This window comes from Phlebotomus argentipes, unplaced genomic scaffold, assembly GCF_947086385.1.
Source record: "Phlebotomus argentipes unplaced genomic scaffold, Phlebotomus argentipes genome assembly contig_32, whole genome shotgun sequence".
Lineage (NCBI taxonomy): Eukaryota > Metazoa > Arthropoda > Insecta > Diptera > Psychodidae > Phlebotomus > Phlebotomus argentipes.
Genome location: NW_026776187.1, coordinates 177,852 through 193,333, shown reverse-complemented (window position 1 = coordinate 193,333; position 15,482 = coordinate 177,852). Strand labels below are relative to the sequence as shown.

Sequence of the window (15,482 nt, the reverse complement as noted above, 5' to 3'; positions counted from 1 at the left end):
TATCTCAACAGGTGTGGGCAAAGCGCTCTTCAGTGCCCTTCAGAAGGGGTTCTCAATTGAATTTTAACTTGGAAAATGGCTCATTTCAAGGCGAGAGTGTGAAGTCGTTGTCCTATAAGAAGGTTGTACATAAAGTTAATGTGTGCATGATTTATCCCGTTCAGTTTTTAAGGCAAATTAAAACGGTGTATTTTGACTAGACACAAGAGTGTAAAAGATCTCATGCAGTAAATCTGATCAGGAGAACTCAAGTGTTAGCTTAGGACATTTCTAAAATGCCTTATTATGCGTCATTGACGTCAATCCTTAAGAAAGGCATTTGTCAACAAAGCCAAATTAGGTCACAAGCATCGAAAAATGTTCACCTCTTCAAGATGAACTCTAATGCACATATTTTGTTAGATAGAGTGCATTTGGTGTCGCTTAACCTCGCATCATTTTTCCACTTCACCCCAATGAATTCCATGACACAAATTCAGTGTGTGTGTGGAAGAACAAGATCAAATTGTAACTTGTGGAAGGATGAAGCTGTACAAGTGGCTATTGTTGGGTTGAAATTGAAAGAGAAGGAGCGGAAAATTCCATCAAAATCCATTTTTCCATCAAACGCCAGCTGCTTCACGGTGGGGGGATGTTTTTGTTTCCCCCCAGCGTCACTTCTGCACCTTCTTTTTTGGGGTCACACCAAGAACCATGTAATTGAGTCGGTAATTGAAGAATTGGCGTCAAGCGAGAGGAACGAAATGGGTCACGTCCTGGAAATTATCAGCCAACGTGTCGTGTATTTACTCAGGAGACAATTTCACTGTTCGAAACCACCAGGAGGAGAGGGTTCGGGCGATGAAAGGTGAGGGATTTGGGCATCAGTGGGAGAGTTAATAATTTGCACAAAAAGGATGCAATAGCCAACATCTGCGCTGTGTTGGTGAGGGAATTTATTTGTCTGCAAAATGAACCCGTCGCCGTGCAGGAATTGAATGAAAATTCTGCATGAATAGTCGTAAAGTGTTGCAAGTTATGTGAGAGATCGTAAAATTCACAGCAAATATTGTCTTGGGTGGAAAAGGCATCTCGCAGACGGAAAATATTTACTCTCCTCCCGAGTTGTGATTACAATATAAGAAAAATATATATCCTGAAAAATGCTACAATGCACTCGATGCGACTGCTGGAAGGAATACCTCAAAGCGTAATTGAGAGCTTTCGCTTTCATGGCTTCATATGAGAAATAATTAATTTTCTCCTGGGAATTTTTGGCTCCTAAAATGTTTATGGTCTGTCCATTTTCACTGTGCGCGGGACACAATTTCTGCTATTGGGGGCGATTAAATTGCTTCTCTTCTTGGGACGACAAAAATGCTTGTGTGCAACAGATGATGGTTGGGTCGCACATTAATAACTCAAAGCGTTTTGTGTGCTGCAAGAAAAATGCCAGTGGATTCTTCTTAAGTAATTGTTTGCCATTCATCGGAGTGAAAGACTCTCTAATTCACCATAAATCTCTGGCGAGGGTGGTAACTTTTTTCATTAATCCATTTATCTATTTGCCTTCTTGGGGAGTTTCTTTCGCCACGGCTGCTCTTTGTCTCACTCATGCACCCATTATGAAGGCATGAAATCCATCTGAGCGCCAAGACAGAACTTGCAGTTAAATTTGATATATTAAGCAAAGGAGATATCTCTCTCGCACTGCGACAGATTTACAGCAGTTTTATTGAGCTATTGCTATCGACACATCATCCAAATTGCGCAATTTACGATATCCAAGCAAACTTGGGCTAATTTCACTCCCGCCCAGCTTTCACTTTCTCACGGCACTTTCCTTTGTCCCGCAACTTTGCGACTCCATTAATAATTCTTCCCAATCGTGCTCGAGAAAGCACTTAGCAAGGCGATATCCATCCTCGCATTTCCCTTCATTCTCATCATTTATTCCTGCTAAAATATCAACCCTTGTCTCTTCTTGCAAACTGTCTAATGAACAGACATTTCCACAGAACACTCACAAAATTCCCGTGCAATTTGCACTTCACAGTGCAACTCTGTGGCCCTCATTAGAGTCTCCAACTTTTCATAACGTCGCCACTTAAGCCACGATGTGGAAATAAAAATGCTGACTTTCTGCCACTTACAATAATAAAAATTAGTTGAGCAACTTTCGAGGATATCTTAATGAAGAATAAACACTGTGCTGAATATGCACTCGTTCCGCAATGAGGGACTCAAGAGGAAGTTTGCAGAGAAAGAGGCTGATTAGAGTCACTGGAGAAGATTCCACAATTGCAGTGCAGAGGAAAAGTTTGATTGTACGGGCTGAGCATTGAAAACATGAGTGAAAACGAGTGGTTTTCTTATAAATCACCATATAAAAATTCCTTTGGAAAATCTAATTCATTTCACCCTTTCCGAATGTCTGTGAAAAGAAACTCCAACAATTCACGCAATTTTGAGGCGCTGGAGTTGACGGTGTAAATAACAGGAAAACTTTAAGGATGTCCTGAAGACTTGCCCTCGTTTGGGCATGAAATGGTAAGAAATATCATCGGCAGCAAGACCGGCAGCATCATTAGAGTGAATGAGAATTGAATGCAATTTACACCTCGAGAGTTCTTCTTGCTCAGGCAAATGATTCCTTGCGGTGGAAGAAATTTTCATCTCGACGAGAGCACTTTTCCCAGCTCTCCGCACTCTTGTATGAATTCTTCATTGTACTCGAGTTGTTGGCACAAAATTCACACTTGCATGAGTTTTATTGTGTAGCTTCTCTTTCCCTCTTTCGGCTCTCAATATAGGAATAACTATTATAGCGTCTCTGGTGAAAGAACACTTTTTTTTCGTGGAAGAATGATAGAGTGCGGATCTCATTTGCATAGCCGCGCTTCTTGCTGGGATATGTAAATATTTTTACATGTGTGAATAGAGATTCTCTTTGTATTCCTTTGGATGAAAGTGTAAACAGTGCAATTAACATTTCATCTTAACCGCCATGAGGTCTTGAATTATCACATGATGATGGCATAAAAGGCGAAAAATACTCAATGGCAGAGAGCTTGCAAATCAGGGCTGAGTCTGCACGTTGGGATTATGCTTGCGTGAGATGGTGCAATATTGTGGGATTACATGGAGCTTTCAATTCACGCTCGGCGATTATGTTTCTGCTTCCCGAGAAGAACCCCTCGAGACTCCCACTTTCCCAGATGATTGTTACGCGCCTATGAATGCAGAATTGCATGTTTATTCGGGTGAAAATTCACCTCAGCCATGAAGAGCACTTTCAGCTCTCAAGCTCACCTCACTTAATGAGATTCAGCTTCGTACCTCCGATGAATAACTTACCAACCACGCTGCAAAATACACATGTTTACGGGCGTCACAAAGCCTGTCCTGCGAATTAAATTCCTGCCTCTTGTTTAGAAGACATCACGTGAAACACATCTCAAGCTAAGGAGATTCTTTTTGCAAGTCAATTAATAGAACAACAAGGACATTTTCCCATTCTAGGAATAATTTTTTTGCCCTAAATACAAGGTTGAAAGCAGAAATTGAGGCAGAAATGCTGAACAATATGCAAAACCCCTCAAGTGAAATATGAATTGATATTATTTTGAGAGACTGATATTATTGAATAGGAAAAGCAAAGTGTGTGGGACTTTCCTAGAATTCTGCCAAATATTCTAGCTCACATTCAAATTTGCTCAGGTTATATAGTAAACACTAGCAAGCTGAGTATTTACAAAAGAAATGAAAACTTTAAATGAAATCTAAACTCTGCATAATATATAATAATACATGTAATGCAAAAAGCTAATTAGAAACAGTATAATTCTATTTCTCAATGCCATGCTGAAGCACACAAAAACCTGTTAGATTTTCTTCTATTTGCTCCAATTGTGTACTTAAATCGGAGATGGTGAAATCAGATTTAAAAGATGTGCTGCAAAATTTATCGAACTGAAATGAAATTTCACATTCTTTGCAATCTCACAAGACTTGCGACAAGTGTTTTTGCTGTAAAACTATCCTTAAACAAGATTTTCTCTCCTACACTTCGTCATGCATAGCAGATTCCTGCCTGCAGCATCAGCAATAAAAGTATGAAAGATTCATTGAATTCTTGATTGTGCTCGTGAGATTCGCTCAGAATTTAAAATATGCTGCATCTATCACGAGTTGAAAATTAAAATGTCAGCAAATTGTATGCAAAATCATCCTTTTCTCCATAGTGTTCAATTGCGAAGGACGAGAAGAGCTTCCCAGCTCTTGTGAATTGTTGAGTCGTCCGAAGTTTTCGCGAGAAAGCGAGATGACTTTGGAAGAAATTTAACAATTTTATTGTCTCAGCCACGAGACTTTGTCGTACGTGGACAGAGTTCGCAAGAGCTCTTGAGGATGAGAACATCAGACAGTTAACTGATTTAGGGTGCATTCTTCCTTCGCTGATGGGTGGAATTTATTCAAAAAATCCACCCACGGCTGAGGAACAGTGCAAATGCTGCGCTGCTCGTCTGTCGGTTTTGATTTATGACCAAAATCGCATTTGGCGAAGCAATAATTCAATGGCGCAATATAATGAGTTGATGGACTTATTGGCGGTGTGTCTCTTTACTTGTCATTTGCATTCGAAGGAGCTTCAAAGAGAAGTTTCAGAATCAAAGAATTCTCTTCAGCGTCTTCAGTACATTCAAAGTTTGTGTTGTGGGGAAGGTTGTGTCGGAAAATTCGGAGGGAATCTGCGCAGTTCTCGCACTTCCATCCCCACCAAGTGCAAGATGTTCCGTGACTCCTCATGGTCTGTGGATGTTTTGCCACTGCCTCAGTTCCGTGATGCCGGTGAAACGTGCCAGACGAAAGTCACCAAGTGCGTGTCTCACGTGTGGCGGACGTGACGAGAGAATGTGAATAGCTCTGCATGGATTTTGATTGCACACGATGGCCATTCTTCACTCCTGCTGCCTCTGGAAGTCCGTGCGGAAGGGCAGCTACGCCAGTGTCATCTACACCCTGGTGAGCCTCTGTCTGTCCCCTTTGCGAATGATTCACAGCTCCGCCGCAATCCTCCGCCGGGTGTCCGTGCCGCCAACGTGCGACTCATCGCAATCCCTTTCGCGGCAAATAAACCAGCAATTGACCCGGATGAAATTAGCCACACCGCGAATTTCCCACATCATTTCACATTTCTGAATATGCATAAATCATGAGCCGTTCCGCGCCTCCTGCGATATACACGGCATTTCACAGAGTCAAGTGTCATTCGGAGGAGCGAATCAAAAATTCAATCAAATTTCAAGTATTTCTATGTGTACTTTTCATCATTTCTGACTATTTGTTTTGCTCTCGATTTGACGATGAGCAATGTGAGTATTTCGGGGAATTTTTCTTAACTGGTGACAGACTTTAGGAAGCCGGAAATTTTTCCCCATAAATGGAGATATATTTGCATAATTCGATGGGGTTCTTCTCATCTACACAAACACAGTCGGCAAGTGTTGTGGCATGGCTTTTGGCCAGCTCAATGACCAGAAGGAGGAAGCAATCGATATCAATTGTTAGGATTTCCATTCACAACACACTTTGAGCCACTTTGTATGTTTGCCCGGGAAATTTGATTGATTCACAGGCCAAATAAACACGACTGTAATTGAATGCAATTTCTTCCACTTTGCTGATTTTCCGCCTTTCCTTTGCCTTCCTGTTCCAATTCTTCACTTGCCCCGCCGACACACTGGGTCAGCTGCGACTCACGGACAAAATCGATAGCCACACACACTTTCCTACCACGGCCAGATGACTGGAAATAGTTTGATAGTTAGTCCATAAGTGATTTGCCAGGAAGCAATGAGTTCCTTGTTAAAAGCAAAGTTATGCAGACTTGAGGATATTTTATTGCCTTGCGGCGTGGATTTTATCACGTTGTCTTTCTCTCTCTCGTTGGTACCCCATGAATTATTTATCAAACTTACACAGAGTATATGGAATTTAGCTCTTCATTATAAATTTGATGGTATATTTCAAATTTGAATTTCATACTCTGCACCATTTTCTCGGCGACAGTCTCTCGTCTTCCCCTAATGAGATATTTTTCCGGGCTATTTTCCTCGTTTTCATCTTGTTATTGCGCTTTTCCTGGCAAATTTAGACTCACTTCCGCATTGAATTGAGGAAAACTCGGCTATGACGCAAGTTATTGATAAAAGCTCTGAACTTCACAGTCACTTTTGCCTCTTTGACACGAAATGATGCTGTGCTTTTGACAATCACGCATTTTGTGTTCGCACAACACCTGACGAATTCTCGTTTGAGTGACAAATTGCATTGTATATAAAATTCAATTATACAGGTTGATGAATTCGACAATGAAAGTTACACACAGAGAATTTCATCAATTTTTTAAAAAATATGAAATTTTTTGATGTAAGAAAACTTCTTTTAATTGTACTTTAATTATGTGAAAAGTTTGCAATATATTCTTGGCAAACTTCGTGAAATCAGTTTCACTATGTTTTCTCTGAGTGCAGAAGTCCTTGTTAATTTGGCCCAAAAATTAATTCATGGGGAAAATGTATGATGGGAAATTCCGCACTATAAAGTTTGAATGTCAATTTGACACCTGTTCAATCAGATGACTCAACATCGCATCACCAGACGCAGTTTGTGGTGCGGCATTTGATCCGGATTAATAGAATGTTCATGATTAATTGGGGCACGTTCAGGTGCTCTAGCTCGGAGGCACTTTGCTGATGCACTCTCTGCATTCAGAGTGCCTTCGTTAGTGCCATTAACACACCCTCGAGAATCCATCACTGTGACGTTCTCGCTGGCACTCGAGTTGTCGCCATGCTCAGAGATTGCCGTTCATCGAGGAATTTCTTCATTATCTACAAATCAACACTGAGAATTTCAACTCTGACTTCAAATGGGGATTCCTTGCATTTTCTGCGGTGAAGTGACAGAGTCAAAAACAAAAAGTGGGAGAGAAAAAAAGCCCTCGTGGGATGACAAGAGAGACACGACGGGAAAAAACGCATTTGCCTCATTGTTTGACATCAATCTCTTTCCCCCGTGGAGGCGCCAAAAACCACCCACGCCACCTCCCGCGGAGTTTTCGTGGAAAATTAAGAAAGTGTCATGGGTGGAAAAATCCAATTTTCACCAACACACCCTCTTCCGCCGCCGCGTCAAGCCCGAAAATGAGATGTTGAGTATGTCTAGTAATTTTGCTATTCTTGATTTGTGGCAATGACGAAGTAATTGCCGAGCTTCGTTTGGGAGTTTCCCTGGGAAATCACAGACGTATGTCGCCCGAAAAATATCCGACTGAGCCTTCAATCACCCCCACAAGAAATTGCCCAAGATGGGGAAGCTCTCAACTTGCCATCCACTTCAAGCTCATTTTCCGCCATGCCAAAGAGGCGGGCAATTGACAATTTATCAGACCGACATCGTTACGACTCTGTGATCATTTTCACGACCAAATTGCCAATTCAATCATTCACTGTGGGACTTTCTTCGACACTTCCCCAGAAATTTGCTGTGAGAGATGGAAAATTGATGGAAAAATATTATTTCAGCTCCGCATAGAGACGGAAAACTGGCTGACAATCCAAATGAATTGCTTCTCCAAATAGAATTTCGTGTACACATGGCAAAAACCATGAGAGAGAATGTGAAATTTGAATGCACATTTCTCATGGTCACTCCTTCGCAATGCCCCCGAAAAGCTCTGGTGATTCAATTAAGGCGAACACTTGAAATGCCTGTCGGACTAAATTTAATGCACTTCGTTAGAGAGTTATAGTGCTTTAAAGAGTGACTATTAGAACATGCCGCAAATTCTCAGCTCATGCGCTTAAATGAAAAGATGTGTTTTTGCTCAACAAACAATTTTCTTGGTCTCTCTTCTCGGGAAGAATGGAGAAGTGAAGATGCTGTGATGGTATCTCAAGATCGGAGCAAGGAAAATTACGAGAGATATCTAAGTTAATATAGATGGTGAACATCCTGTGAATGCCTTGGAAAATGTTAGACCTTTTTTTCCACGGAATCACATGGAAGTTCACCTTTTGTATCCGCTTTACCAACTCTTATCATAGGATTTTAATGAAGGAAGAACAAAAAGGGGAGAAGAATATTGATAAGAGCTCGCGACTTTGCCGTTTCCACCTTCTTAAGACACACTTCAAGTATCTTTATTGAAGATTCGGAGAGCTTTTGAAAATTTCGCCCACAAATTCTAATTGCCTTTATCATATGTTTCATCAATTCGCCATTAAAACGGAATCAATTTATGAGCTCTAATTAAATTCGCCAACGCCCAGTGCGATGCCTCGTGATGCTGCCGAAAGCCACTTAATCCCCTTGCCGATGGGCTTCTATGGACAGTTCATCGGCGTTGAGGGTCTGCTTAAAATTCCTGGAAAATCTCAGAGTCTCACCTTTTTGTGCTGCGAAGCTGAGAAGGTGTGTTTCAATTTGCCAACTATTTGGAATTCTGCCAGTCAGGCGAGTAGTCATGAGAGAGAAACCCGAGGGATTCTTTTGCCCCCCGAAAGAAATTGATGTGAAATAATGCATGAGAAATCCAAAGCACAGAGAGATGGGAATTTTTTAATAATTCCTATATCATATTTTGTTGTTCAATATTTGCCCAGTGAGAGCTTTTAGAGAGGCAGCTTTACCGAAAGTGGTTGTGGAAATATTTGATGATGGAAAAGCCAGAATGTCTCTCCTTTTTCCGCCTCCTTATTCGCCATTCTTTCAACTTTTGTGTCCGGGGCGGATTGTGTGCCGCTCCTCTTTTGGGCCGCAGCAAGAAGCGAAGCAGGAAGAGTCAGGAAGGATGTGCTTAGAAATTCTTCTAAACATATTGTTAAACTTCCCCATAGATGAAATTTATGATGTTCAAGCTGAATGGGAAACACAATAACTGGAATCGTATAAATTCAGTCATTTTGCCAAGGGAACTTTTCGTGATGAAAAGCTCCTCGAGAGAGAGAGAGATCCCATAAATTTGATAGTCTTATCCGCAATACATACGCAAATATCTCTGCGACAAGAACACGGAGATGCAGATTTGATGGTAATCAGTCATATTGGTGACAAAATTCTTTAAAAAGCATCCGCACAGCCAGAAAGCACACCGCAGACGCTCAGAGGATTTCCATTTCGATGGAGATAAGGATGATAAAATGAAATTTTTATCACATTTGACAGGAAGCTATTCATTTTTTCAACTCCCTTTTTTTCTTATGTCTGTCTGGGGAGAAATCTCGCTCCGGAGAGAATTAATGACTCCCGCAAAGGCAATCCAATATTGTGTGCTTTTATGCTCCACTCGCTTCTTTACCACACTTTTATGTGACAGTTTTTGCACTCGCAATCGCAAGACGAAGTGAGATTGAGCGGGCGTGCTGGCAAATCCACGATATAAGCCTAAATTATTGGGGATTCCATCCCTTTTAATTACCAGGACACAGGAAAACGAGGCTGCGAACGAAATTCTGTGCCTTCAGATACTGAGCGCAGAATATGCAGATTAAATGATTAATCTGCACGGGAGTTATGTTGCTCTCGTTATTAATATCCCAACTTTTATTTGCGTCCCGCGTGCTGAAAATAAATTACTCTCCATCGCTGGATGTTGATAAATTCGCACGTGAATCACTTGAGAGTTTCTAAGGCTGCGCCTTAATGGACTTTAGAAATATTTACCAGAGAGACAATTGTAATGGAAAAATATCCTGCTGGGTTTTTTTGACGCAAAATGCACGGAAAAATATTTGCCAAGATGTGTTTTCCGTTTCCTGTGGATGATTGAGACATTTTTCTGTATGTTTTCATTAATCGCACATTTATCGCAGCATTGATCAAACTTCTCTGCGGTGAAGTGCTTCTGTCTTTGCCGCCCCTCACGAGGGGGAGGATGTAATTTTACGACGCAGAAAATTGCTTTCTTTCCTCTATGTCTATTTCCACCACCATGACCTCTGGCATTGCGCCGAAGAGTGTCACTGGAGTCAATTGCCTCATTTCTCCACTTCACGGCTTCACCAGCTTCCGTGGATGGATAAATTATTCACAAGATGATTAACTATTGAGATAGTTTGTCAAATGAATTGTTTATTCGATGGCTGTTTCTCAAGTTCAATGTCTTTGCGGGGTGGATGGAGAGCATATAGGTTTATGCTCTGCCTCGTCAAGGCACTTCATTCGCTTTCAGGCGGAATAGCGAGATATGGATAACGGACTGTAAGATGAAAAGTTGAACTTCACGAGGAATTCACTTAAAGTGGGATGAACAAGTTACTCGAGGAGCTCTCTTGCAGAATTTCTCAATTGCTCCCAAGTGGAAAAGAGAAACGGGGAGAATTTGGGTATTTCAGGGGTAAAAAAAATGATGAATAAAAGTTCTTCAAACTATTACACTTAATGAATTTTGACCCTTCTTTGATCCACAATCTCTCAAATATTCATTTAATTCCCCCCACACAATAAATTGTTAATGTCGATTCTCACAAAAACTTCTCTTCGTAAGAGTGTGGAAATTAGATGGGAAGGAAGTGAAGGAAATCCCGCATTAAATTATAATAATCCAAAATTGTATTTCGGAGGATTATGCAGAGGAAAACTCTGGCGTTGTGTGTCTGTTTTCCAGCGATTTTCCAGCTCTCGGACAGCACCAAAAGCGTCCTTACTTAGCATTCATCCTTTTTGCTCGATTTCGGTTGGCTTGTGTCCGTGAAAACGGACGAAATTGAATGAGTTGAATGCCAATTGCGATGTGTCACCCTCGAGGTGACTCCCTCGTTAAAAATTCACCCCAAAACCCCCACAAAACGCCATCGCGAAGAGCATCCGAAATGACAAAACGCCTCAAGCGATCCGTTGCTCAGGTGAAAGTCTCAGGACATGAATAAGTAATTGAAATTAGGACAATATTCACAATAATTCACCCACAACCGCAGGCATGATCCTTTTCCCGGGAAGCATTGAAAAACCACATCAGAGGCTTCGCAAGCTCTCGAGAGCTTTTCCTAAATATGTATAATTTCATTCCAAGCATAAGTTTCAAAATAGAACATAAAGACAGCTTCTGAAGCGTTAAAGTATAATCATTAAAACTCCACCCACTAGCATTTCTTGCCTATAAATAAGCCTTAAACTGAAATTCCTGCAAATGATAAAAGAACGTCACCAAATATAGTTTGATAACTTATGGAAAGTTAAAGCGAATGACGAGACGTTTATTAATAGTTATTTGACAAGAAAGTTGTGTTCCTTTGAGTATTCCACATTCAAAACTTTCATATATTGTCAGATAATACAATTACTAAGCAATAAATTTGCATACTCTAATTTAAAATGCGTTATAACGTCTCTCTGTTATTTTCCCATAAACTTCTCTCATCGTTAATCACGACAAACAATTCCGCTGAAGAAAGCGAAAAAGTATCTCATCAAATTCTTGTAAATCTCCTAATACCCTAATTGAACTTTAGCTAAGGGGGATTGTTTGGTAAATTCATCTGGCTGCGTAATAGCCCGAAGGCGCCCCAATGAGAGCAGTGTGTAATAGATAAATCCACAAAGTTCACTTCCCGCCACCCTCAAATCAGCCCCTAAACGGCGCTAGATAATGCAAATTATCCGTCTATAATTGATTAATTCTTGTGGGAAGTTGTGAAGTCATTAGTCAGCACACAAGAAGGCCAACTTTCTACGACTCCCTGATTAATTACCCATGTCTTGGGCGCTCTGCAGGGGCGGAGGTGGATTGGGTAATCTGCTGGTGATTTTGCAAGACATGATGAATCACTGCAAAATTCTTGACACACACACAAAACTCCGTGTTTACTTGCAGATCTACTTCTCTGCGTCATGCATCACTATTTCCATCTTTCTCCACGACGAGCGTCGCTACTTGGCCGGCGAAGTGGAGAAACCAAGCGGGAAGAGCATCCTCGAGAAGGAGGAGATTTCCCCGAGTAAGAAGATATTGGGAGCTTTCGGTGTATTTGTGTTGGACTTCTTAAATTCTAATTCTACGCATCGTGTCACGCATTTCTTTCAGCGACTGTGATATTTAATATTCTGCTGCTGATCTGTGCATCTTGTGGCGTTATATCCTCCATTCTTGTTATTGTTGGCCTTAGAACGGTTAGTTTTTTCTCATATCCTCTCCCTTTCATCGCCTCTTTACCATCACAACACGCAATCCTCATATCTTAATCCCTTTCTCCGCACACTCTTGCAGAACCAGAGAGAACTCCTCCTGCCATGGATCTTCGTAATGATAGCGGACATTCTCGTGGAATGCACCCATTTCGTCTACTTAATAGTCCTGGAGACGGTAAGGTTATGGCTTTCCATTTCATCCGCACGCTAATTAATCATGTTCATTCCTTTTCCCTGCTGCCCGGACGAATTGTGGAGAATAGCTCAATTTCGAGCCACTAACAGCCACATTATTCACTCTAGATTTCTTCATAATGTGTCTCAATGTTTATTGCTTGCTCTGCGTTATTTCGCAGTATCAGGAATTTAAGGAGGGTCGCGGAATTGCTGAAACACCAAAGAATGTCTATGGCGTGAGTTTTTCTCGTCTTTTTCTCCGTCTTCTCGTCTGGGTGTGATTTTCCCCAGAAGAAAGTGCTCATTCCCTTCCAACTCTCTCTTTTTCTCTCTTTTTTTTCAAGCCATACCAGAATGTGCGATATATCCCACCAACGCCATCGAGCACATGTCCAAACAGCCAACGACCAAATAACCATCGACAACTCACGAGTCCGACGGTCTGTCCACACACGAATTGCACGATTATCCCGGAAGAGACGCAACTCAATGGATCTCTTGGTTTGTATTTGATTCCACACGAGAAAGCGGAGAGACTTAACGTGTGGTGTAGCTTTTCCCCACCACGACTTTCACTTTTCCCCGAGAGCACGAAGTGCCACAGCAAGGGGCGAAAAGAGACACGCTGCAGAGATGGAAAAGCCATTGATGGCGATATGGCACAGAACAATGAGGAAATCATACGAAAGAGATCATCGCATAATCGTCAGATTATCCGATAAGACACTCATAACAATATTGGCCCCAACACATAACACGCTCACACCGGATTTCATGACATATATGTTGGAAAATAAACGCTCTGACCGCGGAAAAGCCTCCCTCGTGATACTGAAAATCGGCTTCATTCACGCTCTACTTATCAGAAATGAAATTGATGAATTCTCCTCGTTGGTCATGCAAATTTATAGTCTATTAGAGAAGTCACCGCAGCGTGAGAGCCGAAGAGGCTCGACAGAGAGCTGTGTGACAAAGAGATTTTGAGCAAGATTCGCGAGTTTAAATCAAGTATTTTCACACTTAATGCAAGGCGCAGAAAATACTTTTCACGACGGCCTCTTCGACTCTCAAGTCGAGAAGTGACAAAGCGAGTGAAAAATAGCGCAATGAAAAAGCCATTTTAACCCCTTTTTTGGTGATTTATGCCGATACAACATAATCATGAATTATTTATCCAGGATCGGCTCTTTTTCACGCATTCAGTGAAACAGAGCAAATAAATATTTCACCGTGATAAACTCAATATAATGCGCATATCCTGGATCAAATGTAGCTGAATGAAATGCATCAAATTGTATTTTATTACATTGAGATAAGTAATATCGCATGTAATTTCATTTCCGAAAAACTCAGAGCACGTGAAAAATTGCCCTCTTCTCTGCCAGTGTTGTTTTTCCACCCTTGATGTGGCGAAAATACGTAGTTCTCCTCTTGTTTTTTAGTTGGAAATTCTATATATCCACCAAACATGTGTCTTTCCCATCGTACAGTGTGTAGTGCCGAGAGTAGCGCAAAAAAAAATATGATGAAAATAGCCTCCACCTCACGCATCCCTCCCTTAATTTAGGTGTAATTCACATATCCTCCCCATTTCATCAAAGAACCAAAAAACAGTCGAAGCGACACGTTCAGTTTCCCGACGATGCGAAATGCTGTTCCGAATCATCAGCATTGAGTGACGCAAATGGAAATGGTCACACACTCGTGATAGACACTCTGCCAGGTGACACATTCTAACTGCAAAGAATTCGCAATCGAGGGGCAATCATCGAGGGATGCCGCATCCTCTGACACGTGAGGTTTTTGCTTACATCGCATCTTTCAGGCTGCGCTTCATTGCGAAACACTGAGCTTCATTCTGACATCAGAGAGAGAGCGAGAACGAGTTTATATCAAAACTTGGATTTAGTCACAAATTTGCTCAGACTATATTTGTTTTTTTTTCATTGAGATTTTGGTGTCAGAATTGAGTTTAGTTATCTTGTTCTCTTATTTCATTGCAAATAAATCACTGGGATTGAGACGCATAGCTGCAATGATTGCCCCTTCGACATTGTAATTTTCCTAATTTTCTGCACACTTGCTTTTGCTCTTTTTTTCTTTGTCTTTTGTGCCCCACAGAAATTTTCCGTTGAATGCACCTTTTCTGTGTCTCTGTTATACTTTAGCATACATTCTAGCTGCGAAAATATTAATGTAATTGCTGAAAGTGCAGCTCAAGTTTTCTCATTCACATCGTGTGCATATCTTCATTTGCAGAATTCAGTGAAGACATTCTCACATGGCAGGAGAATCAGCCTGAGCAGCAGTACGAGAATTACTGAAGAATTTACAACTTGTTTCATTTTAGGGAAAAAAAAAGAAAGACATTGTGCGAATTTTGGCGTGCTAGTAGGCAAAAGAAAGCGTTCAAGTGATGAGTTGAATGCGGACTTTTCTTTTGATAAATTGAATCGTCCTTTAGACAGGGACGAGACGACTTTTATTATACCAAAGTGACACAGGCATAAAAAGTAAAAGTTACATATTTGGTCAGGGCATTACAGCCGCATATTATACTTTTGCTAAAGGTTTCACAATCAAAAAAAATTCATCTTATAGTGATCATTACAACATTCAATATGGACGACAGAAGTCATGCTAATTAATATATTTAGGAGATGATTGAACGAGCTTAGGAGAAAATGATGACAACTTTCCATTAGCGAATGTATTCTTCAAGAGGAACAATTTCAATTAAAAATGGAATTAAAGTGTCATATTTAAGTAAACTTATTCGGTGTGAAGGAATTACACAATTAACACATCTCTTTCCCAAAAAAAAAAGAAATTCTTTGGTGACCATTTCATTAATATTATTGTACTGACAAGAGAACGAGTTACAGTTTAAGCATGTTTAAGAGGTAATTTGTATCATTGTAGAGTAAATAAAAATTCACGATAAATTAAATACAGCACTTGCGCTCCTTCTTTCTCCACCCTTTTGATTTTCGCCCACCCACAGAAAATATATAATACTTATGGTTCACTCTTGAATAAATAGAGAAATTCCCGTCTCTGTGAACAACCCAACAAACACAAAAAAAGGGGATGGAAGTATGATTGAAATTCCATTGACTAGACATCCACGAGAT

At 40.8% G+C, this 15,482-nt stretch overlaps 1 protein-coding gene across 5 annotated transcripts; it reads left to right on the top strand.

The window, feature by feature from the left end:
• Window positions 1-4,821: 4,821 nt before the first annotated feature.
• On the top strand, window positions 4,822-14,724 carry LOC132264083 (uncharacterized). 5 transcript variants are annotated; one of them, XR_009468524.1, is made up of 8 exons: window positions 4,822-5,004; window positions 11,858-11,981; window positions 12,068-12,153; window positions 12,251-12,346; window positions 12,435-12,584; window positions 12,693-12,849; window positions 13,916-14,142; window positions 14,608-14,724. XR_009468524.1 is itself a non-coding variant. In XM_059764148.1 (8 exons), the coding sequence occupies exons 1-8, from the start codon at window positions 4,930-4,932 to the stop codon at window positions 14,670-14,672; spliced, it is 816 nt and encodes a 271-aa protein (XP_059620131.1). In that variant the 5' UTR covers window positions 4,822-4,929; the 3' UTR covers window positions 14,673-14,704. The 5 variants fall into 5 exon arrangements, 4 of the variants coding, with proteins under 4 accessions (XP_059620131.1, XP_059620129.1, XP_059620132.1 ...); XM_059764148.1 differs by having other exon boundaries at window positions 12,528-12,584; window positions 13,916-14,071; window positions 14,608-14,704; XM_059764146.1 differs by having other exon boundaries at window positions 13,916-14,071; window positions 14,608-14,704.
• Window positions 14,725-15,482: the final 758 nt, after the last annotated feature.

Excerpts from the sequence above, each read along its gene's own strand:
- LOC132264083 (XM_059764146.1), top strand. The coding sequence starts at position 4,930 with ATGGCCATTCTTCACTCCTGCTGCCTCTGGAAGTCCGTGCGGAAGGGC. Across the intron at positions 5,005-11,857 it reads CCAGTGTCATCTACACCCTG|ATCTACTTCTCTGCGTCATG; the intron begins GTGAGCCTCTGT and ends GTTTACTTGCAG. Across the intron at positions 12,850-13,915 it reads GCAACTCAATGGATCTCTTG|GTGTAATTCACATATCCTCC; the intron begins GTTTGTATTTGA and ends CCCTTAATTTAG.